Source organism: Protopterus annectens, chromosome 6.part0 (assembly GCF_019279795.1).
Source record: "Protopterus annectens isolate FY-2018-M chromosome 6.part0, PAN1.0, whole genome shotgun sequence".
NCBI lineage: Eukaryota > Metazoa > Chordata > Ceratodontiformes > Protopteridae > Protopterus > Protopterus annectens.
This window is the reverse complement of record NC_056737.1, coordinates 1056787005-1056814128: the sequence shown is the minus strand read 5'-3', so window position 1 is coordinate 1056814128 and position 27124 is coordinate 1056787005. Positions and strand designations below refer to the sequence as shown.

General features: G+C 44.4%; 1 protein-coding gene across 1 annotated transcript in view; it reads left to right on the top strand.

The window, feature by feature from the left end:
- Positions 1 to 27124, top strand: part of ZFYVE1 (zinc finger FYVE-type containing 1) — a 568277-nt gene that overhangs the window by 198326 nt on the left and 342827 nt on the right. The window contains exon 4 of the mRNA XM_044074669.1: positions 19170 to 19276. Within this exon, the coding sequence (XP_043930604.1) occupies positions 19170 to 19276 (107 nt within the window). The remainder of the gene's footprint in view (positions 1 to 19169; positions 19277 to 27124) is intronic.

The window sequence follows — 27124 nt, the reverse complement described above, 5'->3', positions numbered from 1 at the left end:
TAACTTGCTCTTTTGTTGCTTTATTTTGTTATTACAGTTGACTCTGCTTAAATGCATAGCCTCAGGACCAAGGTTAGTTAATGCAGTTAAGTGGAGTATGCTTGCTTATAAGAGAAGTTTATTTATTATTTATTTTATTTTATTTTACATTTGTTTATTGGGAAAGTCCGACTTGGAACTAGCCAATTTTAAGCGGAGGCACAGGGAGAAACGCTCCAGATGTGCATGTCTTTGTAACGTGGGAGGAAACCATTGCACCTGGAGGAAACCCACACGAACGCAAGGAGAACATGCATACTCTGCACAGAAAGTACCTCATCCAAGAATCGAACCAGAGAACCTCTTGCTGTGAGGTGACGGCGTTAACCGCTATGCCACTGTACCGTCCATTATTATGCATTAATGCCAGATACACACAGTACAATCGCAAAAGAAATGCAAACACAAAAAAGCATAATTACAGTGTTAGAGATCAGAAACTTTATAGAAAAGTTGCTGTTTACAGCTGTTACACGAGCAGGAAATCTGTCATTTTCAGGTTTAAGTATAGCTACTGTATGTATTGTAGTTGCAGGAGACAATCCTCTTTGCAAACTGGTATTACAGTATCATCGTTCTGCGTCTTGCGTTTGTGATTGGGGTTAGTATTGGTTTGCCACTCTTCAGTAATTTTGTCTCTGTTTTTCAGAATTCTTGAAATTGCACTTTGGTGCATGCCTAATGATGATGCAGTAGAAGTCTGACTTTCTTGATTATCAAGTCTTTTATTAATGTCGACCTGCTCAGCTAAAATAGTAGTCTTTTTAGAAGTTTCTTCGACATTCTTGTAATATCCCTTAGGTAATTGATAGACTTTTTGCTCATATAATGATCAGCTAATGATACAGTACATACAAGCGGTTACAGAACACAGCCATACTGGGCTATGCAGTTATGCAGTGTAAACAACATGGCAGTGAACTACTCAGGATTTGAGACAGCCCTGCATTTAAATGAAGTATGCAATTAACCGATAAGAATTAATGTGGAATACACTCCAATACAATTCCATTGACTAACAATGGGGCAGAATGGACACTATGCATTTAACTGGAATATACTTGTGTCCAAAATACATTTCATAGGTTCATAGGTAGGTACTAGGCTATTGGCCCTAGGGCCTATATAAGCCTAGCCAAAAAATGTACCCTGGCTTTCGCCACCCAAGAAAATTATTTTCCTGTGCCCCTGTTGAGCAGAGCCACAGAAGTGATCCCTGGGGTGAATTTCCCATTTCCCATGCAATCAAGATTTTTCTTGAAGAGTGCTAATGAGGAGCTCTGTTTGACATAGGTAGTCTGTTCCAGAGTATGGGAAGTCTCTGGGACAGGAATCTATCCCTCCAGCATGTTCTGTTTATTGTGGTGACAAGGTTTGGGTCCCTAGAGCGTGTAGTTCAGAGGGATCGGGATTTCTTTAAGTGGAGCATGTCCAACAGCTCTGGGTTTGACATAGCTTTGTATGTTAGGCAGAGATCGCCCCTGAGTAGGCGATATGCGATGGAGTAAAGCTGTAGTTTTTTTAGACTGTTTGCATAGGGCATCTGTTTGAGGCCAGTAATCCTCTTTGTGAGGTATTTCTGTGGTCTTTCCAGTTGTAGATGTCTTGTGAGGTACATACCAAAAGGGGCGTTGTACTCTATAATGGGTCTAATGAGCAGAGGGGAACAATGACCTCTCTTTTTTCTGGATGAGAATCCTTTTGTAATGAGATGAGCCACGTAGAAGGACTTCCTGACCACTGTGGCGATGTGATTATCAAAGGAGAGACTACTGTCCACCTGTGTCCCAAGGTCTCTGATATTTTCGGCATTAAGTAGACTACCAGCTATGTGGTAGTTCATGGGTACAGAGTTTTTACCAAAGGGGATGACAGTACACTTTTTGGCATTGAGCTTCAGGCCATGGCTTTGACACCAGGTATCTGTCTCAGTGAGGCCCTTTTGTAGTTTGTCCACATCGTTAGGAGTTTTGATTATGGCTCCTAGTTTACAGTCATTTGCAAACTTTGTTAGCCAAAGACCTTCTGTGTTAGCCTGCACTTCAGAGAAGTAGATACCAAACAGGAGAGGACCCAGGACTGAACCCTGTGGTACTCCACTTGTCACTGGTCTGAAGTCGGATTTGGAATCCGCTACTTTCACAGTCTGGGTTCTGTCCATTAGCCAGTTGGCAACCCATCTTGTGACATAGGGATTTATACCTAGTTTATTGAGCTTATCTGTAATTACAGCATGGGGGATGGTGTCGAAAGCCTTGGCGAGATCTAGATAAGCTGTGTGAACCATTTTACCCTCATCTATGGCTTTGGTGACTGCTTCAAAGAAGTCAATCAAGTTTAGGAGACATGATCTGCCTTTTACAAATCCAAACTGGGCAAGGTCCAGAGTTTGGAGATTACCAATGTCTTTGTTTGAGTTCCACGATGACACGTTCCATGGCCTTGCAGACCAGGCTTGTCAGGCTAATGGGGCGGCAGATGTTCATCGTGTTTCACTGTTGCAGTCATGACTGTAGGGTTCTACCCTGCCGGCAGGCAGCCCTCGGTCGGCCAGAATCCCAAAGTCTGGGTCCGGCGTCGGCTGTTCAACCATGCTCCCTGACGTCAGAGCGCCAGGAGTACAAAGCCAACAGCCGACGCCATCTTCTCCAGTCTTTCTTGCCGTGCGGTGATAGCAGTTCGCAAGTGCCGGTCGGCTGACTCCTGACGAATTTTACTGATATACTTCAATCCGAAGAATTTCTTCTCCACTCAAAGCTAAGTACCCCGTTGGGGAAACTTTTTTCTTGCTCCACTCCAATGTCAGAAAAAGTTAATAATTGTATTTCATGTGGGAAGCAAATACCTCATAAGGATTTTCATTCTTACTGTATTCCTTGCTTGGGCCCTGACCACGACGTAGCTAGTTGTCGGTTTTGTGCTAGATTCAATCAACGTACAATTAAGCGAAGGTACGATTTTGCCTTTCATTACTTCGGTAGGCGCTTTAATTACAAAATGTCGTCGGATACGGTTCCGGCTACCGGAGTTCACAAACGTCGCAAGGATAAAGACAGGCCTCCGAGGTCCAAATCTGATGATAGCGCACAACCGGAGCCAGCTTCAGGTTTGGCCGTCGTCAGTGAGACGCTTTTGCAGCCCCTGTCGTTAGCCATTTCAGAACAGACGGCCGAAACGGACTCTCATGAGGAGCCAACCATGCCTTTAAATATTCCTGTTGGAGGACCTTCGGACAATGCTCCTTCGGATGGGTCCGGAGACACTGTGCAGGTACCGGCTTCCGAAGGGGTTTTCGGGCCTACTCAGCTACTAATAAAGGCAAAGCCAAAGACTCCTTCAAAATCAAAGACTTCTACACAGGCCTCTTCTGAACTGGCTCCCAAGTCACAGAAACAGTTACTCAAGATGGCGGAGGATTTACTTACTATGATTAGGGGTTCTCATCCCCCAACAGACAAAAGGCCTGGGCAGGATGTTTCTTATGATTCCTCTGATCAGGCTTCTGTTTCCTCTGTTTCTTCTTCCGATCAGGAATATTCCTTCCCTCCTTATGAGGATTCTGATGCTGAAGAATCCATTCCTTCAGCTTCTCCCCCTGAGGATTTTTCTTTTGGGGAAACTTTACATGAAATGAGGGAACATTTCCACTGGGAAGGACAGGAGTATTCGGAATCCAAGAAAAGACTGAGGGAATTTCTTCTTCTTCCCCAACATAGACCCCTGGCTATCCCTCCTGTTTTGGATATTGTGGATGATGCCTTTTCGGAGGCTAACTTAACCCCTGACTCTTTCCTCCTGCTCCTGTTAAGCCTGATAGATATTACAGGATTCCTGATTCCCATCAGTTTTTATACAAGAACCCTTCTGCTGACCCTGAAACCATTTCTCAGGGTCCTAAGGGAGCTAAGGCCGCTTCTGCCAAAAATCCTATTCCTACTGAAAAGGATTCTCGATCCTTAGAAAGATGGGGGAAAAAGGTGTACACTTCTGCTACTTTGTCCATTAGGGCTTTAAACTGTCAGTTTCATATGTTTAAATACCAGCAATTTCTACTGTCTGTCTTAAAACAAAAGCTTACTTCCATTTCTGCCTGTGCAGATGATAAGGAATTACATGACTTATTGCATGCCACTGAACAGGTTGGGAAGCATGGTTTACACTGTGGATTTGATGCCTTGGAGGCTTCTTGTAGGGCTGCGGCCTCTGGCACAGTCATTAGAAGGCATGCATGGCTAAAGGAACGAAATTTACCTGAACAAGTAAAGGCTAAATTATTGGATGCTCCTGTTCAGCATAATGTTTTGTTTGGATCAAAAGCTGAAGAGGTGATTAAAAAGATGGAGGATAAGGCGAAATCCATGCAAACAGTTAAAGATTTCTTACAAGTACAGCCTCCTAGATTTAGCAGGAATTGGCCTTCTAAAAATTGGTCCTTTCCCACTTCAGACAGGCCTCAGAGGGGTAGATATAGACGTTCCAGAGGGAGGCCTCAAACACAAGCTGCTTATAGACCAAGACAGTGGACTGCTTCCACCCCTAGGGGAGGAGAGGACAGGTCACAATCTCAAAGGAAACAAACTCAATGACTCCCTCTGTTGGGCTACAGGAACTTCTTGCCTAGAAGCCCCTCTCGGAGGAAAACTCTCTCTTTTTTATCAAAATTGGACTCAAATAACCCAAGACAAATGGGTTTTGGATGTGGTTTTAAGAGGTTACAAATTCCATTTTCACACCTTGCCAAGGCCAAGCGGATGGCCAGACCTTCCAAAACATCAATGGACGGAGGCCTTAAACCAGGTGGAAGCTCTTTTGGCTATGAATGCCATAGAACTGGTTCCTCTTTCAGAGATGGGAAAAGGTTTTTATTCAAGGCTCTTTCTAGTCCCAAGGAAGCAAAACTCATGGAGACCCATTCTTGATCTGTCGGTCTTGAACACCTTTCTAGAGATTCCAAAATTCAAGATGCTTACTCTACAGCAGCTACTTCCAATGCTGTCCAAAATGCATGGATGGTAACTTTGGATTTAAAGGAGGCATATTTACACATTCCCATCAGGCAGGATCGCAGAAAATACCTCGGGTTCTAAGTCGGATTGAGGCACTTTCAGTTCTCTGCGCTGCCCTTTGGATTATCTACTGCGCCCAGGGTCTTCACCAAATGCCTGGCTCCAGTATTACCTTACTGCAGACTGAAGGGAATTCAAATTTACCCTTATCTGGACAATTGTCTAATTCAGGCAGACAGCAAGGATGTCTTACTCCAGCATCTAGAATTTGTACAGAACCTCCTCAAGTTCCTGGGATTCTCTGTAAACATAAAAAAGTCAAATTTGACACCATCACAACAGATAACTTTTCTGGGTGCACTTCTAAACACCACAACCCAGATGGCATTTCTGACATCCGAAAAACAGTTACAGCTGGCTTCAACTTTCAGAACCTTGGCAACTTTAACTCCTCTATCTGCAAGAAAATTTCTGCAGGCTTTGGGTTACATGGCCTCCTGCATCCTTCTCATACCATATGCAAGACTACACTTGAGGAAAATACAGTGGTACCTAAAAAGTGTATGGTCTCAGCATTGCCACAGTTTAGACACACTGATCTCCGTCCTTCCTTGCCTTCAAAAGGAATTTCTTTGGTGGTCCAGGGCATTGTGCTCTGAACAAAGGGGGAAGCCCTTCCGTCTGCCTCCTGCCTCTCAGATTCTAACCACGGACGCCTCGGATTATGCTTGGGGAGCCCATTTTCAGGATAATTGTTTGCAGGGCCTTTGGACAAAGGATCAGAAGCATCTGCATATCAGTTTAAAGGAAATGTTAGCCGTTCAGAAAGCTCTATTGGCCTTCAGGAATCTTTTACAACCAGGACAACTGTTGATACGGACAGACAACACCACAGTTATGTGGTACATAAACAAGCAAGGGGGATCTCATTCCTACCCCCTTTGCAGACTAGCCATGGATCTATGGAACACAGCTCTAGCTTGCAATCTGGATCTTCAAGCTCAGTTTCTACCAGGGAAACAAAACTTCCTGGCAGACAGTCTGAGCAGAGATCTTTCAGATCCACACGAGTGGATGCTGGACACCAAATTATTCAGGATGATAACAGCAGTCTGGGGATGTCCTCACATAGACCTCTTTGCATCCCATCTCAATCATCAACTACAGGACTTTCCACAGAGAGGCTTGGAAAGTGGACCCCCTGTCATTCAGTTGGATAATCTTGCTGGCTCCAAATTGGCCTCGGCAGTTTTGGTATCCAACTTTAAAAAACCTATGCCTGGACCCCCCCTTGGGTTTTACCTCGGTCTCAGAACCTTCTGTCCCAACATCAGGGTCAGGTTCTACACTCTCATGTCAGAACTCTCATCCTGGCGGCCTGGTTAATCCAGGGCCTTTGATTTCTTCTTTACTGCCCAAGCAGGTTATGGATGTCATTTTAGAAGCCAGACATCCTAGTACTAGAAAATCTTATGCAGGAAAATGGAAAATATTTTGTTCCTGGATGCAGGCTCAGGATTCTGATCCTCTTCTTCCAAACATTACTTTAATTTTACTTTACTTGACAGATCTCTTACATAAGGGTCTCTCTTTTTCTTCCATTAAGATACATGCCTCTGCTATTTCTGCTCATTATAATACAGACCCTCCCATCTTTTCCCACCAGCTCATGCTACAGTTTCTCAGAGGAGCTAAGAACTTAAGACCTCCTAGATCTCCTCCTATTCCTGCTTGGGATCTCAACTATGTTTTGGAAAAACTAACCTTGCCTCCTTTTGAGCCTGCTGCCTCTTCTGACATCAAGTTTTTATTTTGGAAGACAGCCATCCTGTTAGCCCTAACCTCTGCCAGGAGAGTTTCAGAATTACAAGCCCTTATGGCTGTGGAACCTTATATTATTTTTCATCCAAGACAGGGTATCTTTGAGGACTAATCCTACATTCATGCCTAAGGTGGTTTCCAAAGTGGCTTTAAATCAAACTATACACTTGCCAACCTTTTTCCCCACTCCTCAAAATAAAGGGGAAAGGATCTTACATTCCTTGGATGCACACAGACAGCTACGTTTTTACCTGAACAGAACCAAGGACATCAGAAAATCAGAACAATTGTTTGTTTCTTATGCTTCAAGTTCCCAAGGTAAAGCCATTTCAAAACAGACCATTTCTAAATGGATTGCTCATGGAATCAGATTTTGTTATTCTCACCATGGAAAGCAAATCCCAGGAAGTATACGGACTCATTCCACCAGAGCTGCTGCCACTTCTGTGGCCTTCCTCAGGGGAGTTCCTACCAAGGACATTTTGGAAGCTGCAACTTGGAGTTCAGTGCATGCATTTTCTAAGCACTACAATCTACCTCTCTACTCTAAGTCTAGGGCAGGCTTTGCCTCTGCAGTTTTGCAGGGCCTTTTAGCCGCCCCTCCCTCTTTATGACCACCTCCCTTTCTTTCAGCTTTGGGATTCTACCCTACAGTCATGACTGCAACAGTGAAACACGATGAACATAGTACAGTTGTGTACACCTACCATAAATGTAGATGTTAGAGTGTCTTCACTGTTGCAGTCTGGGTTTCCCTCCCTCCAGTCCCCTCTTATTTTTTCTTTTGTGTATTTCCTTTTTTCACCATTCTTCTGAGGTGTATTTGCAATGGTTATGGGACCTTTTTCATTTTGGGACTTCTGACATCTGGGGCAAGAAAAACTGGAGAAGATGGCGTCGGCTGTCAGCTTTGTACTCCTGGCGCTCTGACGTCAGGGAGCATGGTTGAACAGCCGACGCCGGACCCAGACTTTGGGTTTCTGGCTGACCGAGGGCTGCCTGCCGGCAGGGGAGAACCCTACAGTCATGACTGCAACAGTGAAGACACTCGAACATCTACATTTATGGTAGGTGTGCACAACTTTACTTTCCCGGGGTCCGTCGTGGCTTTGTGGAGTGGGATAACTGTCGCGGTGCACCATTCAGTGGGTACAAAGCTTGAGGTGAGGCTATATTTGAACATGGTACTTGGGTAGGGTGCCAGTTCATTCTGTAGTTCGTGTAGAACACAGCCTGGGATATTGTCAGGTCCCATGGATGCTGTGTTCTTGGCTTTGGAGAGTGTGTTTTTTACCTATGCAGCCGTGATTATAGGAACTTTGCATTCTTTCGGTATAGAGATGGTCCCACTAGGGGGTGAGAGGGGGTTAAAGTTAGCACTGAACCTATCTGCTAGGATGTTGGCAATATCATTTGGTTCTGTATATTTAGCGCCATTGTGCTGTAACTCAGAGCAGATCTGAGTGTTCCCATTGAGATTCTTGACATAGCTATAGAATGATTTGTGGTTGTCTTTAGAGTCCGTGGCAATTTTGTTTTCGTAACTAGCTTTGGAGGATTTTATGAGGGATCTCAGCTTCTTACTGAGGTTGACCAGGGAGTTCCTCCAGTCATGGGAATTTACTCTTTTTTGCAACAGTTTCTTTCTTCTGTTGTAGAGTTTGTTTATGGCAGAGGACCACCAGATTGGCTTCCTTTTTTTGGAGGATAACATCTTGGTTCTGTTAGGGATAGCATGATCCATGCACTCGTGTAAGTGCTTATAAAGTGCATTTGTGTAGGATTCAGCAGTCATACCTCTATTGTCCATCTTCATGGGTGTCGTGAAGTTTGCCACTTCTATCTCAAGAAGTGTGAAGTTGGCTTTGGAGAAGTTTTTTACGATGGTTTCCCTAATTGGGGGTGGGATGTGGATGTCTAGGCTGATTAGCTTGTGGTCAGATCAGACCAATGAGGAATTGACCTCTGGTGTGGTTTTCCATGTTGGTAATGACCAGGTCTAGGATATTGTTGCCCTTGGTGGGGGTGTGAATAAGTTGATGCAAGGCATTGGAATTTATGAATTCTAGAAAACGTTGAGCAAAAGAGTTGGTGCATGAGTAGTTTTCCCAGTTAATGGTGTGGTAGTTGAAATCGTCCATTATTATGGTGTTGGGTTGTACCCTAATACTTTCCAGTGTATCAAGAAATGAGGAGTGGGAATCCTGGGGCATGGTGGGGGGTCTGTAGCAAGCTACAATTTGACTTGCGGTCTTGCCCAGAGTTAGTTGCACTTGGATAATCTCGGATGCATTATGCTGTGCAACTAGCCTGGAGGTGTGGATATCCTTAATGAATATGGGCACGCCTCCGCCTTTAGTGCTTCGTTCCGGGTTAGGTGGCCAAAAGGTTTGGTATGAATTGTAGCTTGGTAATGCAGGGGTGCTCTCTGGAGCTTTGAACCAGGTCTCTGTCACTGCACATATGTCATTATTCTCCATTTTAAGGAGTGCCTCGAGTATGTGCATTTTGAGGTTTAGACTTCTAGCATTGAATAGCATTACCCTCAGATTTTGCTTGATTGTACCTGTTACGGTGGTGAATTTGTCATTTGAACCTTGCCTAAAAAAGGCACTATAGGGGTGGCAAGAGCTTTAGCCAGTATCCGGAATCCTAAGGGTGACAGGTGCAGGCCATCTCTAAGTGGAACCGACTGTATTTATTTGCCCCCTTTTTGCAGTGACAAAATGACATCCACCTAATCATAAAGAACATCATCTACATTGGTATCATTTTAGCCATAAACATTGACAGCTGAATTTGAAAGGTGAACCGCAAACGTAACTGCTACAAATGTTATAAAATCCATTCCCTGCTTTGCGCTACTTCCATCTGTAGAGCAACCATGTGGACAAATAATACACACTGGAGTCTCGGGTATACACAGTTCATCTAACTTTAACATAAGTTCTTCTCTCAGTTTATAAACCCAAAAGGAATATTGCCAAACTGCTTTACAAACACTCTATCACTAAATTGGAACAAACTTCCTCTCCATATTAGATCCAACCTTTCCTTTCCGTGCTTTAAAAAGGAGCTAAAATCCCACCTACTAAACTTGAAATTATGCCGTTGCCTTGACCACACATAGTCTTAGTCTGTCCTACTGTATAACCTGTTGCATCTCCTAACTTTCTTTCTCTGTTAGTAACTTCTGCTTAAACTAACCTCCTAAACCCTCACTACTATAGCCCCCTCCTTTCTCTACCCCCTCCCATTCTCCACACTGTTTATCTCCCCCCACTTCCTATCACTGTGTATACATTGTCCTTCTTTTGAACAACAATTATCTTTTTGTTTTTACTCTCATATGTAGTTTTAGACCACTGCTGTAAGTGCAACCCTTAATGTTCATAATTTTTTTCTGTTGTTTTTCTCTTTTATAATTATTTCGTATTTCCAGTGTTATTTTTAAAAGTTTTTGTCCTGTATGTTTATCTTTACTTATGTTTGCTGGGGCTCTTTCCCCTTGGGTATCAACTGAAAATGGGTTGCTTACTATCCATGCAATGCCAATAGTTAATAACCTTTTCTACAATTATTTTGTATTGTGATTGTTATTTTATATTTGTGTATTGTAACTTTATCTTTACTTATGTTTGCTGGGGCTTTTCCCCTCGGGTCTCCACTGAAAATGGGGTTGTTTGCAAACTCAGTTGTACTAACCCAGTTAACAAATGTGAAATAAACAAGTATTCATTGATACTTACTTGCGCACGCACACACACACACACACACACACACACACACACACACACACACACACACACACACACACACACACACACACACACGAGTGACATACCATATGTCATTTTGAATTAAAACTACCTCAGTGTTGTTGACGCACATTGATCGACAACACAGATTGTCAGTAGATGCACAAGATTGAAAGTACCAGGGGGTAGTTGAATATACCCTTTCTCAGAGGATTGTATGAAGTCTAAGTTTTTATGCATATTTTTATTTATTTAATATTTGTTTACTGGAAAAGTCCGACTGGGACAGAGACCATTATCAGAGGAAGCCCGGGGAGAACTCCAAATGCATGTCTTTTCCCCTCGGGTCTCCACTGAGAGGGGGTGGCACAGTGGTGCAGTGGTTAACATTGTCACCTCACAGCAAGAGGTTCTCTGGTTCGATTCTCGGCTGGGGTGCCTTCTGTGTGGAGTTTGCATGTTCTCCCTCTGTTCGCGTGGGTTTCCTCCGGGTATTCCTGTTTCCTCCCACATTCCAAAGACATGCTTCTGGAGCATTTCTCCCTGGGCCTCCGCTGAAAACAGGCTCTGTGGAACCTAGTCGGACTTTCCCGGTCCACAAATGATAAGTAAATAAAATAAATAAATGTCTTTGGAATTTTTTTTTTCTTATGCTTAGATTTTACAAACCTCATTTAAAGTAGGATGGGGCATCCTACCCTGCCTGTAACCACATCCCAAACACATGGCCTGATTTTCGACTGCACACTAGTCTCTGTGCAGCATATGGCTGTCTTTGTTGTCCCCATCCTTGCTGCAGTAGTAATTCTGTTTCTTATTTCTGTGTCAATTTTTGGATCCTGTTTATCATACTGACACTTCCATTTTAATTATTAGTTATTTTAAATATGTGCTTATAAGTTCACTTATTTTGCTGACATCTACAGCTTTTGATAAGGCCACATCTGATTCTTTTAACACCTGGCCTCTTGTTTGATCAGGTCTTATGCCGGGTCTGTATTATAATGTCGAAACTGCATTACAGCTGATGCCTTTTGATGACCGAATGAAATCCCAAAACAGCGAAAGCTCAGATCAGCGATTTCTTTCCAAGGGAAAAAAATCGTTTGGCCTGAGCCGTGACTTTGCCCTTTACCCCACTGTAGTGCGATCTCGGAGTTGGTATATTAAGTTAGGGGGTGTGGGGGGGGCACAGTCCCCCCACTTTGAAATTTTTTTACTGGTGTGTTGTGTCTTGTTGGTCTACCGAATTTTTTTTTTTTTTCCTCTGATTTCGCTCTGTTTGTCGTCGAAGCGGCATTCGCTGTAATGCCATTTCGACAATATAATATAGACCCCTTATGCCACAAACTGTCTGCTTATTAATGATGTATGCAGCTCGCTGCATTAGTGGTAATTAGCTTGATTCTTTATCTCCATAACATAAGCATTTTCAGTTTAAGACTGTATGCATTTGTAGAGAAAATATGGTGAAGAAATGGCACATCCTTTCTTGGCTGTTCTACTCACAATGGGGAATAAAATGAATTTCTGGATCCATAATTTCTGGGTTTCCATTTGGCTACGTGTGGTGATTTTTCAGTGAAAATTATACTTCTGTACATTCAAACATATATAGACTGTTGAAAAATATAAAATGGTGTTGTAAATCTTTATTCTTTCTTACTGTTAGGACTTTGGTTCCGTTCTCGGAACTGACGCAGCTCTTACCAAGCTCACGCCAGCCAAAAACTCCCCGCTAAGACCTACCCACAATGCCCCTCTCATAGTCTCTTCAGATCTCGTTTACTGCATTCCTCCTCAGACGTGCCAAGCCTTCTCTACAGCCAAGTGTAGTTTTTTGTGTTTTTTCTAGCTCTTAATGTTTATTAGCCAGTTCGTTCTAGTCTAAGGTCATTTCTTGTCTCTACCTTTCTTATTTTCTGAGTAAACCCTACCCACTACCTTGGTAGTTCTTTCATACCATCGTTGGTACTACCCCTCATCCCTATCTAGTAGGCCCTTCTCTTATTTTTCTGGTATTTCTTAGTACCATTGTTGGTACTTTTTCCTAGACTTCCAAACAGCAGCAAAAAAAAAAAAATTGCACAGTTTTTCATTATCCCTTTACCTTCCTGTTTGGTAGTTTAGTTTGTTGTGTGGTAGTATAATGTATTATAATGTCAGATAAGGCCAAGCTTGGGTTCAAGCAGTGTGATAAGTGCAGGCGTAAAATGCCCAACTCTGACAGTCACACCCGGTGTGTTTATTGTGTGGGCGTAGACCACATTAACGTTTCTTGTGACATTTGTTCTAGTTTCAGAAACCGTACTCTGGCTGAACACAAGAACAAACGTATTCTTAAGGGTAAGCTGAAAACACCCTTCTTGGAGGCTCTTTCTGGGACCAAGGTCTTACCACCTTCTAAGCATAAGGATGTGAAAAAACAAAGAGAAATGGAGTCACTCTGTTCTGACATGTCCGTTGTCCTTGGAACAGAGTTGATACCGGGCTTCTCCCGCGCCTTCGGCGCAGACCGCTTCAACACTAGGGTCCATGTCTTCTCCCTTGGTGCCGCCCTCAATTCTGACTCAGACTCCAACCACGGTACCAGCTTTGGCACCAACCCCCTTGGTGCCGACCTTGTTTTTGACACAGGCTCCGACTACTGTACCTGCATCGGCACCATCCCCGGCCACGGTGCTTATGTCCTGTACAGCTCCACTGACACCATTGGTTCTGAAGGTCGAGTACCTTCCCAGAACCAGGTATTCTCCCTCGTGTGACCCCTTTTTGGGACAACAGTTTAGTCCATTTCTTGAGAGACTAGAATCTCTTGGCAGCTTCCTTGAAATCACCAGGAGTCTTTCAGATTAAGATGTAGTGAGACTTGTGGACCAGCTTTTGGTAGCTAGAGGATTACACACCTCGGCTAGGTCTTCCCTCCCTCTTGGAACGAAAGCTCTCACAATGTATTCACCTGTATACCCTCCTCTGGCCTCCTCACAGGTCTTGGAGACTTCGGTATTGATGGCCATCCCAGTGTATTCTGTCTCTGCTCCTACAGCGGAGGCTTCCCTGTCGGTACTGATTACTCTTAGTGCAACAGCTCCTTTCGAACTGGCGCACTCTTGTTGCAGTGATTGGGCTGTCTGCTCCATGGCACCTAGTTCGGCGCCTATTTTTTCGGTGGCACCATCTACAGCCATGGCTCTCCTGGCAGCTACCGGTCCTCTTGAAGCTCCTCACCTGGACGCAGGCTCCTCAGGATGGGATGTGACCCCGGTTCAGAGCTCCCATCCCTCCTTGAGTGGGCCTGCTTTCCAGGTGATGGAGAGGGTCCTTGCTTCAACAGGCTCGCAGTTGGCACCATTAGCATAGACACCAGAACCCCCCTCTAGCAAGCAGCTGTCCCAACCCCCTACTCTGGGATCCCGAGCACGGGAGCCACAAGACCTTCCCTTGAAGGGAACCCTTTCTCCGGAGTCCTCCTCAGAAGATCCCACTGGGGAGCCACACCGGAAGAAACTTTGCAAGAGGAAGCATCTCGATTCCCCTGAGGAATCCATCACTGAAGACACCAATTGCGATGAGGGAGAAGGGTCCCCACAGTCTTCCCCGTAAAATATCTAATTTGGAGACATTCTCGAGATCCTCAAGCAGAGGGGAGACTGGAAGCCCTCCAACCCTTCGGAGGAATCTGTGTTCTTGCAGGCCTTCCGTGCTTGGCTGTCTACTTCCTGGGTGACCCCACCTGCGGATGAGCTTATTAAACTTATTGTATAGCATGCCTGGAAGGCCCTGGACAACATAGAACCTGTCCCCCGGAGACCAGATAAAAGTTTATTCACTCCTGAAGACCAACCCACTTGGTCCAAACAGCTGGTCGATGATTCCATGATCATGGCGGTGGCCACCAAGAGGGAACTGGCAGAAGATAGTTCCACTGTTCATCCCCCAAACAGGGAGTCTTGTGCTGTGGACAGACTGGGGAAGCGGGTCTACGCTTCAGCGACCTTTGCCATTGGTCGCTGAATTATCTGGCAGACTTTACTCGCCTCCAAAGAGACCTAATCTTAGAAATGTCTGCCTCTTTGGCGGGGGTACTGCCTGAGGAGGTGCGTAATACTGTTGCCTCTGTTAGCTACCCTGGAATCCATCTCAAACTCCTCGATGTGCTTGATCTGTCACACTACTGAGGGGCAGCTCGAGCAGCCGCATCAGGCATAGTCATGAGGCAGCATGCTTGGATGCATTTGGTGACTTCGCAGACCCCTTTAAATCTTTTTTTTGTCAACACACCTGTTGTCTAATCTTCCCTTTCTTGTCCCAGAGTAAGAGACACACTATCACGTAGTGAGAAGGATGGAAAGACCTTGTCTGCTGTGGGCATATGTTTTTCTAACCCTCAGAGATCCTACTCCAGGAATCGGAGGGGAGGAAAATTGTGGTTCAAGAAGTCCCAAGGATCTTTTTGTGACACTCATGATGAGCAATCTCCTTGGGGCAGAGGGGGCAACTCATCTGGAAGACTCCCCTTTCTGGGCAGAGGGGGTCCATGCAACCAGGGGGCTAGAGATTCTTTCTCTGCCCGATCCTTCCAGTGCTCCTGAACAGCAGCCCGATTGCTTTCCTCTGGAAGCAGTTGGGGTCGATTTTCCCTGTACCTACAGGCCTGGTAACTCATAACAACGGATGCGTGGGTGCAGAGAATAATATCCAGAGGCTGTCATATCCCGTTTGTCTTACTCCCAGACCCATAAAACGAATCCCCGATGTCCCACCCAGTCAGAGGGAGGCTGCAGCCTTAGAAATTGAAAAGGTGCTAAGAAAGAGTCATCCAGCCAGTCCCACCAGACCAGAGAGGATCTGGGTTTTGCTCTAGGTTCTTTTTAGTACCAAAAAGACAGGGGACTGGAGACCAATCCTGGATCTCAGCTTACTAAACAAATTCATAAAACATCAAAAACTCTGGATGGTCACGTTACAGTCCATTCTCCCCTTTAACTGGATGTGCTCTGTAGAGGATGTGTATTACCACATAAAGATGGACAAACGCTCCCAGAGAGTTCTCTGCTTCCATCTGGGAGCCAATCACTATCATTTCAGGTTGCTGCCCTTTGGTCCCTCGACAGCCCCCAGAGTGTTCACCAAATGTTTGGCTGTCATAGTAGCTCATCTCATACTAGTGTTTCCATGTTTAGACAATTGGCTCCTTACCGCCATGACCAGGAATCTTTTCAGTCTCTCTTACACTCAAGGCCTTGCTCTTCACCTAAGTATCACGATCAACATGGACAAATCACAAATGTCTCCAACAAGAGCACTAGAATTCATTGGAACAATCTTCGACACACCATCCTGTCAAGTTTCCCTTCCTCCTCACCGGCTTTCAAAAATAGGAAGCCAGATTCAATTCCTCCTTCCACAGACATTTGTACCAGCACGCTTTGTACTACAGCTGTTTGGATCTATGCAGCAGCCATTACCTTAGTACCACTGGCGAGGTTGCACATGAGACTATTACAGTGGCTCCTTTCATCACAATGGTCGATCTTAACCCACCCACTCAACCACATGATATGCCTTACAAACCTTTGCAAGAAAGAAATGCTTTGGTGGATGAAGCCAGAAACAAATCTTTGATGCAGACCGTTCTGCCTTCCCCAGCCCAGGGCCACTGTGACCACGGACGCTTCCCTGTTAGGGTGAGGGGGGGGGCATTTCCAGGCAAAGACAGTCCAAGGCACCTGGTCCCCCATGGAGGCCAATTTGCACATAAATGTTCTGGAATTGAGGGCAGTTCTCTTAGCGTTGCAAGAGTTCCCCACATCCCTTCCTTCCGAGACCATTGCAATTCAATCGGGCAACATGTCAGTCATCTGGTACATCAACAAACAAAGCAGAACCAGGTCTTACCCCCTGTGTCGGGAAGCCATGAGAATTTGGCACTTGGAGATGGCTTACAACCGTTTTCTCAAAGCAACACACATTCCTGGGAGTTGGTCTTATTCAGACAATCTGAGCAGGAACATTTTGATGCATCATGAGTGGTCCCTCAGTCCTTTAATAGCGGATCAAATCTTCCACCGTTGGGGCAGGCCTTGCTGCAACCTGTTTGCTTCTCCCCCCTAAACAACAAATGCAGAAGCTGTTTTGCCCTGATCCCCCCCCCCCCAGGGGGAGTCACCAAGGGATGCTTTAACGCACGATTGGTCCCCGGTTCTGCTGTATGCCTTTCCCCCATTTCCCTTCATCCCAAAATTCCTCCAGAAAGCTCCAAGGTTGAGAAGCATAGTGATCCTCATTGCCCCTTATTGGCTCGTCAAGTCTGGTTCCCATTCCTATGGCCTCACCTGATCCTGGATCAGTCTCAAGGACTGCTGTCTCATCCTCGGGGACTGATTCACCCCAATTTCCACAGCCTCAAGCTCACAGCTTGGCTTCTCCACTTCCGATGATTGCTAGGCTACCTGATATGTATTTGTGTGATCCTTCCGGCTTCGCCCAATTCTTCCACCAGAAAAATGTATTCCAGTAAGTGGACTAGGTTCTCTAGATGGGCCAAAGAACATAACTTAGACCCCTTTTCCATGCCTATTCAGAAGATCCTACAATACCCGACTACCCTATTGCACGCAGGAGCTTCAGCATCAACAATTACAATGCATTTAGCAGCTATTGCAAATTTTCACAATGGAATTGACAATTCTTCTATGTCATAGCGACTGTGCAAAACCTTCATGAAAGGTGTATTACATATTAAACCTCTGGTCAAGCCTCCTATAGAGCCATGGGACTTGCCTTTGGTGCTTCTGTCGTTAACAAGTCCTCCCTTCGAGCCCTCTAACTCCTGTGATATAACATTTTTGTCTTGGAAAACTCTACTTCTAGTAGCCCTTACCTCAGCGAGAGGAGTGTCTGAGTTGCAGACCTTGAGTGTCAAGAGACCTTACTTGATTTTTCATAGGGAAAGTGTGTCCCTACATATTGACACCTCCTTTTTGCCCAAGGTCATTTCTGGGTTTTCCATTATCAGTCTATTGACCTACCGGTTTTCTTTCCTCACCATTCAAATAGAGGGGAATACCTTCTGCATACCCTCTATGTTCATAGGCAACTTCGTTTCTACTTGGACAAAACTAAATCTTTCAGACAAACGGATCAGTTGTTTGTGGCCTTTGCAGGATCCAGATTGGGTAAGCCCGTTTCCAAAGTGACTGTCTTCTTGGCTCAGAAACGCCATTGCTTTCATCTGCCATCAGAACAAAGTGCCCTTACCTTCCAGAATAAAGGCTCACTCTACTAGAAAAATGGCTTTTCATTCCAGAGCCTGTATGGATGATATCTACGCAGTAGCCACTTGGACAAGACCTCGTACCTTTTTCACTCATTACAAACTGGATTTGGCCTCCAAGGGATGAGCATCTTTTGGTTCTGTGGTGCTCAGGAATGTCCTTCCTTTGGGCCACCCAGGGCTCAAGTAGCTGGGGACTCGGTCCTAACAGTAAGGAATGAATAAGGATTTGCAACATCAGATAAAGAAGTCATGTCTTACCATAATGTTCCATCTGTGTTGTAGATCTTTATTCATTCATTACTTCCTGCCCTCCTTCCCCCTGCCTGGACTCCTAGTGGACTTTAGGATTTCCTTATTAGGTAAGGTATTTGCTCAGACAGAGCCTCCTACTGTCACCTTTATTATCTCTATACTATTATGGCGGGCAAACTCTATCTGAAGAGACTATGAGAGGGGCATTGTGAGCAGGTCTTGGCTAAGAGTTTTTGGCTGGAGTGAGCTTGGTAATGGCCATGTCGGTTCCGAGGATGGAACCAAAGTCCTAACAGTAATGAATGAAGAGCTACAACACAGATGGAACGTTATGGTAAGTAAGACATAACTTCTTTTTTTTCTTTACCTTTGCAGGTTTTTTTCTCAGTTTTAATGCCAAGTAACATCTGAATGTCAGAATGATCAATATCCATTATTAGACGCTCTTGTATTCACTTGTGTCACATGACATGTAAATTACTGTTAGTTACTTGTTAGTACAAGCTCTGTATTTCATGTACTGTATTGGCATTTGGGCTTTCTGGCCTGCTTTTTTTCATTTTTTGAAAGAAAGATTTTGCTTTGGAACTTTCTGAAGCCTTTATTAGTTTCTACTTTTAATGGGTTTGGGCTTTTATTTTCATATTAGTTAGGTATTTAGTGGCATCATTCTTTAAAAAAAAAAAATGTTGTGCCTGAATAGGTTTATTGATTTTATAATCAGAAGAGCTATAAAAACCAATAAGTAAAAATGAAAACAGGTTTTGCTAGAAGGCTGGATGGTCAAATGAAGGAATGGCGGAGGATGCCCCTTTCTCACATCATATTGAAAATCACTTCTCATGGCTTTTACAGTTTTTTTTTTTTTTAATATATTCTTTGGTCTGCTTGGTATACATCATGTGACCAACAGAATGCGAAGTAGCAATGATCAGTAACTTTATGATTTTTTTTTTTGTTTTGACCATGTATGAATTTCTTTGTTCATGAGTTGTGACGATTTTTTTCTAACAGGCTTTAAGTGATCGTTTCAGTGGAGAGATCCTAGATGACCACATGGCTCAGAGCTGCTTTTTTCCTGATGAGTATTTTACCTGCTCAAGTATCTGCTTAAGCTGTGGGTAAGTGCTGAAGCTTCTTCCTTGTCTTCCTGTTAGGAAATGTCATGGTGTTGTTTTACACAGTGCTGCAAAACTTCATCAGTAATTTTAGTTGTGCATGACTTAAAGCCATTCATGTTGGGATTGCATTGCCCCTTTTCTTAGGAAAGTACTACTGTACTGTTTTATCTGAAGACCTGTGACTTTTTTGAGTTGTGTAATGGAGATGATTTTCATCAGTGTGGCACAGTCCTTCATGAAAAGGATCCTTGTACATGATTGCATTCTGAAGCATTTAGAGATATTTCCAACTGTTTGGCATAATTAAATTGCATTGAAAATGGTTAAAAATCTTTGTAGTTGCTACCAGTATATTTCCACTCACTGTCATTACATAACTAACTCGCCGTGTGTAATCTTTGTGTTTGCCTTTAGGGATTCGTGGACGTACTTTTAACATTCTTTGTTTTGGACTTCAGTAAACTTTTGCATTTTTACTGGGTACTTGCTTCCTGCTTCACTGCCTTCAGTTTGATTCTGTTCCTGTTCTTACAGCTCTGTTTGTTTTCCTGTGTAGCTCCTTTCTGCATTTTGCAGTTTTGTATTGGTAAACTGTTACATAAAGTAGTCTGTGTGTTTAGAGTTTCTGTGAAGCGCAGATGAAGGCCATTTGTACTTGTCCCCTGCCCTTCTGCTATAGTTGTGCTGAGTTAGTATTTGGCATAAGTAGGATGGTAGATGTTTGCCTAGCTGACTGTCTGTAAACCCTGGCAGGGGTGAGTTTACCCTGAAGATTTTTGTGGCTATTTTTAACAGTGCCGTTGTCACTGTTGTACTTTTTATCATCCCCACTGTCATTATTTTACATTTTCACCATTTGAAGATTACAGCTTGAGAGCAGTGACTAGTGGACTGTTTTTTGAAACGTTAATGGCCTCAGTACAGAAGGGGCTCTATGACGAGTACACCATATCTTGGCTTGTGGTCGACTACACTTGCATTAAAAACATGTGTTGCTTGACATTGAGCTGTGAGATGTCAAGCCAAACTCTTGTGTGTGCAATGAATGACCACAGCTTGTCTTTCACTGCTATTTGAGCTTATTCTACAACACTAGGGTATCACTGTGTATAATGAGTACCTTGGCTGATTTTTCACAGGTTGGTCTTTGTTCTGATTTTTTTTTTGTCTCCAAGTGACTGCCCATATTATTTTCAAATCATTTAAATATTGATGAGACCATATTTTACTATAATTATTCCTAGGTGTTAAATGCTTTAATAATGTATCAAAAGGTTGTTGGTTATTAAAATATTTTTATGAAGAGGTTAAGATGTAGCGGCATCATGGAAGGGAAAGAAGATGGCACGGTTTGCAAATCTTACTTTTAGATTTCAGATTGATTGTGAGAAGGTATTTTCTTTCATATAAAGTAGAGTGGAATAATCGAGTGGCTTCAAGGCAAATAAAACAGATGTCAAGTATTTTAACTCTTGATATGATATAATCTGTGAATAGCTCTAGGCATGGTACATCTTCAGCAGTAGGGGTGAGGTCAACAGAAAGTAACAGATTAACGGGATAGAGTTTTGATTGTGTGACAGCAGAGTTGCAGTTACAGTACCACTTAAATATAATGTATTGGTGTAAGGCTTTTTTAAGTTCTCTGCTGCAGTATTCATCAGCACACCTGGAAGATTTTTTCAGTATCTGGTTGCCACACAGAGGAAGACTGTGACTTCACCATGTTTTTTTTTACATGAAGGGAATCTTAACCAACTGCTGCAAATTTGAATGCATGGACCTCTACCATTTGAGTAATGACTGCAATGTGGGACACCTTTCAGATTTGCGGAGAGAATTTATTGTTGTAAACTCCAGTGAGATTGGAAATTGACTAATTCTGGTCATGATAGCAGTCCGAGAGACATAAATTGTTGGGATGAACTAGAGAGATTAGTTGCAGAATTAGCTATGCACTTATAGAATTGTTTTGAGCACTACGTGGTCAGGTTATTTGACGTATAGAGGATGCTGAGTATTAAGTTATCACAGTAATTTTCCATGTTTGGTCGATAAAGAATGGCTTTTCCCTTTCTAGCATTCCTAGTGTTTGATTTGCTTGATGACTTTTTTTTTTTTAAGTGCTGAGTGAACTAGTGTACCCAGTCAGTACTGGTACCTAAGAGTTTGGTGGTACATTTTCTACTGAAGTGTTCTCTTTCTTTTGGATTTTAAAACTGTGGCCACTTCACTGGGTGAGAATACTATAGCTTTGTTTTTAATGGTATAGAAGTGAAGATTGGAAGCTACATTTCGGGGATGAATATGCCTTAAACTGTTTTGCAGCTTCCCAACGTTTGGAAGCAGAGAACATCAGACTTGCATCATTCAAGTGTTTTATTAATTTGGACAGACTGTAGTGAATGACATACCTTATTGAATTTTTATGTTCTGTCTTCAGGGAGACCCAAGGAGGCATTAATACTTGTTATGGGAATTTTGGCAAGGTCACTGGGAAACATCTGCTATATTTTTTTTTTTTAATAAGTTGAGTGAGATTTTTTATATCCACCTGAGCTACCAACAATTCAGGCATATGGTGAATGTGCCATCTTCCTGCTGACACATTAAAACAGTATAGCATCCCCTAGTATTGCATTGTTAATGGAAAACATATCCAGTCACCTGGGGTGGGAATAGACCCCGTTGTCTTCTGATCTTCCAGCACGAGAGACAAGTGTGCTATCTCTTGAGCCACTGATACTATTGTATTTACAAACATAGTAATAGTGGACCAATTATGGAATTTTGTGAGCTCCCAAGATCAGTTGCACTTGTGTGTAGTGTAACCTCATTCCATCTGATTTCTCATGGGAGTCCACTAACCTAGCTTCTGAGCTAGTTTGTGGGCTGTAGGGAAATGGCCAATCTGATATTGTTAATCCTCGTTCATTCCTTACGTGTGGGTATTGGTTCCGACCATCTTCCAAGCTCACGTCAGCTACAAACTCTCGAGCTAAAACTCTTACCCAGAATTCCTCTCTCCCTGTTACCCCAGATTTTGTTTGCCACATCGCCATTCGGTCGTGTCAAGCTACTTCACTTGAGCTAAGTAAAAAATGTTTTTTTCATACTAAATTCTAAAACAGCCTTTTCTCACAGAAAAGTTATTAGATAGTTCTCTCTTACCTTATCGCATTTAGTGACTATCCTTTCTATTCTTTTCCTCCTCTTTACCGCAAGGTAATTTTTTTTTTTTTTTTTACCATCGTTGGTAAACCCCCTTTCCTTCTTACCTTTGGGTAATTCTTGTACCATTCCTGGTATTTCTTCTGGGTTTCCTTCTTTCTTTCTATCATGGCAGATAAAAAAGGTAGTCCAGGATTTAAAAGAGGTTTAGATTGTGGCCGAAAATTACCTACTTTAGATGCACATTCCCTGTGTGTCTCTTGCTTGGTTGTGCCTCATTTAACAGTTGACCCACCCTGCGGGATTTGAAGAATTTCTCTAACAGGACGTTGATTGAAAGAAAAAATAAATTAATATTGAAGGGGCTACGTAAATCTCCTTTTTCAGAGGCTATTTCTGGGTCGGAGGCATCAACCCCTCCAAGATCCCATAAGAAAAAGAGTGATGAACATATAAAAGCCAAGTCTCTTCCCTCGACCTCTGTACCGGCACCGACTGCCCAGTCGATGCAGACTGTCACGACGTCTATGGATTTTTCGATGTCCATTGCCTGTTCGGCTCTGACAAATTATCTGACACTGACTACCCTCTCAGCACTGACCATTCAGTTATCAGCACTGATTTTTTCGGTTCCAGCCTTAGTGCCGACAACCACTTCGGTACCGACCTTATCGTCGGTGCAGACCATGCCTTCGGCACCAATGATTTCCTCGGTGCAGACACCTGTAGTTCAGTCCTTTATAGCCCCGTTGTTTTCAGTGCAGACCTCCAAGGTGGGCACTGAGCTTGCCCCATCTTTGGATAGACCTGACTCCCCCTCAGCCATGTCCATGAAATCCACTAGAAACCTCTCTGAACATGACGTCTTGTGGATCAAGTGCTTTTGGACAGAGGTATTCCTCCCAGCAGGAACTATCCTTCCTCTGGAGGTGATCACCCTTTAACAAAGACTCCTACTTATTCTCCTCCTTTATTGCCTTTGAAGCCCCTTGATATAGCACAGTCTTCCCCATCTGCAGTTCCCTTTATGGACCTCACTAAGGAGCCGCAGTTGCCTTTGTGGCAGGAGAGTTTCGCTATGACCCAGGATGTCAGCTGTGGCGTACGTAATTTGGTGTTTCACAGCCATCCAGGGACTCCGAGTCGGCAGGCTGAGCCACTTAGGAGAGGGGTGAGCCCTGCCCTGGGCACTCACCCCTCTTCAGGTGGACCGGCCTTCCAGCTAATGGAGAAGGCTCTGGCGTGGGTTGGTGATCCTGTGCTATCACTCTCCCCGCCCTCCTCTGGACTGCAATTTACACAAGTTACTCCTAGCGGACACCGGATGCAAGGGCCTCAGGATATACTCCCACAGGAGACCCCTTTAGCACAGTCTTCCCCAGCTTCTCCCTCTGAGGAAGTTCATCAAAAGAGCTTGTGCAAGAGGAAGCACATGGACTCCACAGAGGAGTCCCTTACTGAAGACACAGACGTTGTTGATGGGGAAGGGTCCCCACGCTCACCCTCTGAGGTATCCTTTGGTGAAATTCTTGAAATTCTTAAACAGAGAGGTGACTGGCAGCCCTTGAACCCGTCCTCAGAAGAGTCATGTGTTCCTGCAGGCCTTTCGCACCCAGCCCCCTACCTCTTGGGTTACTCCACCTGCCGACGAACTGGTCCCGCTCATTGTGTACCATACGTGGAAGGCTCCTGACACCGTTGAGGCCATTCCCCAGAGGTCAGATAAAATGTTGTCCTCTCCTGCTACTGACCCCCCCATGGCCCAAAGGTCTTCCTGTAGATGCTTTGGTGGTGGCGGCCGCAACTAAAAAGGACCTGGCGGAAGAAGAAAGCCAGACTGTCCATCCGCCCAACAAAGAGTCCCAGGCTCTGGACAGAATAGGGAAGCGTACTTTTGCATCAGCGACCTTTGCAATCAGGTCCCTGAATTATATGGCACACTTTACCAGGCTTCAAAGAGACTTAATTTAAGAGTTCTCTGAAACTTTGGCTGGTGCTGTGTCTGATGAGGTCCGTGACAAAGTGGCCTCTCAGCTAGCCACCATTGAATCGATATCTAACTCCTCCATGCGCCTGATATCTCACGCATCAGAAGGAGCAGCTAGAGCGACGAGTTCAGGCATTGTTCTGAGATGACACGCCTGGATGCACTTGTGTAATTTCGTGGAACCCTTCAATGCTTCCTTTCTCATCGCTCCCATCGAAGCCTCTTCATTGTTTGTACCCAAGGTTAAATGCACACTGGCCAGATGTGAACAGGACGGTAAGACCCTTTCTGCCGTGGGTGTCTGTTATTCTTCCCCTCAACGGGCTTTCTCCAGAAACCAAAAGAGTGGGAAGATATGGTACAGAAAGTCTCTGGGTCCTTTCTGTGATGCACAGGACGAGTTCTCCCCTAGAGGCAGAGGGGGAAACTGACAGGGAAGGCACCCTTTTCAGGGCAGAGGGGTCTGGGTAACCAGGGTTCCATGGACTCTTTCCCTGGCCAATCCTACCAGCGCTCCTGAAGAGCGGCCCAACTGCTTTCCTTTGGAAGTGGTTGGGGGTTGTTTCTCTTTGTACGCTTCTGCCTGGCTAACCATCACCACCGATTCTTGGGTACAAAAGATAGTAACCAGAGTTTATCATATTCCCTTTGATCTTTGTCTCGCTCCCCCAAAAAACTTACCTGACGTTCCACCCAGTCAAAGGGAAGAAGCAGTATTAGAGATATCAAAGCTGCTAAGAAAAAGAGTCATCCAAATTGTCCCTCCAGACCAGATAGGATCTAGATTCTATTCAAGACTATTTTCGCTGCCAAAGAAAACAAGGGACTGGAGACCAATTTTGGATTTCAGTGTATTGAACAAGTTTGTAAGAGTACAAAAATTCCGGATGGCCACAATACAGTCTATCCTTCCGCTTTTGGAAAAAGACGATTGGATGTGTTCAATAGATCTTCAAGATGCGTACTACCACATAAAAGTGGACAGGCCATCAAGATTCCTTTGCTTCCGTGTGGGAGCCAATCACTGCCAGTTCAGAGTACTGCCCTTTGGACTCTCTGCAGCCCCCAGAGTGTTCACAAAGTGCATGGCAGTCATCACAGCTCACTTGCGACTACAAGGATTCCAGGTGTTTCCATACCTAGATGACTGGCTCATCTCCACCCACACCAGACATCTGTTGGAAGAAGCCCTGGCATACTCTCTCCTTTCTGCAGAATGTCTAGGCATAACCATAAACTGGCAAAAATCCAATCTCACCCCATCTCAGTCCACAGAATTCATAGAGGTCATCTTGAATACAAAGAATTGCAGAGCATCCATTCCAGAGCACAGAATTCTAAGGATAAAGCAACAGCTGATCCCAATCCTTTCAAGGGAGAAATCCACAGCTCACTCTGTTCTACAGTTGTTGGGCTCCATGGCAGTCTCCATAACCATTGTCCCCCAGGCCAGGTTTCACATGAGGCTTCTACAATGGCTACTGCTCATCCAATGGTATCTCTTTCAGTACCCTTTTTCAGCCAAGATTCGGGTAACTCACAGGTGCAAACAGAATTTAAATTGGTGGATGGCCCACAACCCATCACAATGGTCTTGCCCCTTCTCCCCCTAACAGCCCAAGGCTACAGTGACCATGGATGCCTCTCTGATGGGGTGGGGAGGGGCTATGTCAGGGACAGACAGTCCAAGGTACTTGGTCCAAAATGGAGGCCCATCTGCATATAAATGTTCTAGAGCTGAGGGCGGTGCTTCTGGCTTTGCAAGCATTCCATCCCCTGCTGCCATCTGGGACTATTGCGATACAATCAGACAGCATGGCGGTGGTCTGGTACATCAAGGGTGGAACCAAATCTTACCCACTCTGTCGAGAGGCCATGAGGATATGGCATTGGGCAATGGCTATCAACAGTTTTCTTCTAGCAACGCACATTCCTGGGAGTTCCAACGTGATGGCAGACCGACTCAGCAGGTGTATACTACAACCTCACGAGTGGTCCCTGAATCCCTTGATAGCGGCGGAGATTTTCAACCGCTTGGGTCTTCCTTGCTGCGATCTCTTTGCGTCCCCGACCAACTACAAGTGCAGCAACTATTTTGCCCGGATTCCCCCTCCGGGACAGTCACCCAGCGACTCTCTAGTCCATGATTGGCCCTCTGGTCTACTTTATGCATTTCCACCTCTTCCCCTCATTCCCCAGTTTCTGAAGAAAGCCCACTGGTTGAAGAGCAAAGTAATCCTCATAGCACCATATTGGCCTCATCAGATTTGGTTCCCCTTCCTTTGGCCTCGTCTGCTAGATCAGCTGTGGATTCTCCATCCAACACCAGGGTTGATCTCCCATCTGCAGAATCTGATTCATCCCAACTTGAACAGCCTGAAACTCACAGCTTTGGCTCCTTCAATTCCCTTGATTGCCAGGCAGACTGATCTTTTTTTGTCAGTACGTGATATTCTTATTGCATCTCATAAGTCTTCCACCAGAATTACATATCTCAGCAAGTGAAAAAGATTTACTTTTTGGCCGAAAGAAAAACAGGTAGATCTTTTTCAGCACCAATGTGTCGATAGTACTGGAGTATCTAGCCACTCTATTTCAATCCGGTTTATCTGCCTCTACCATTAGAGTTCATTTGGCTGCAATATCTAATTTCCATGATGGTGTCCAAGACTAATCTCTTATGTCACACA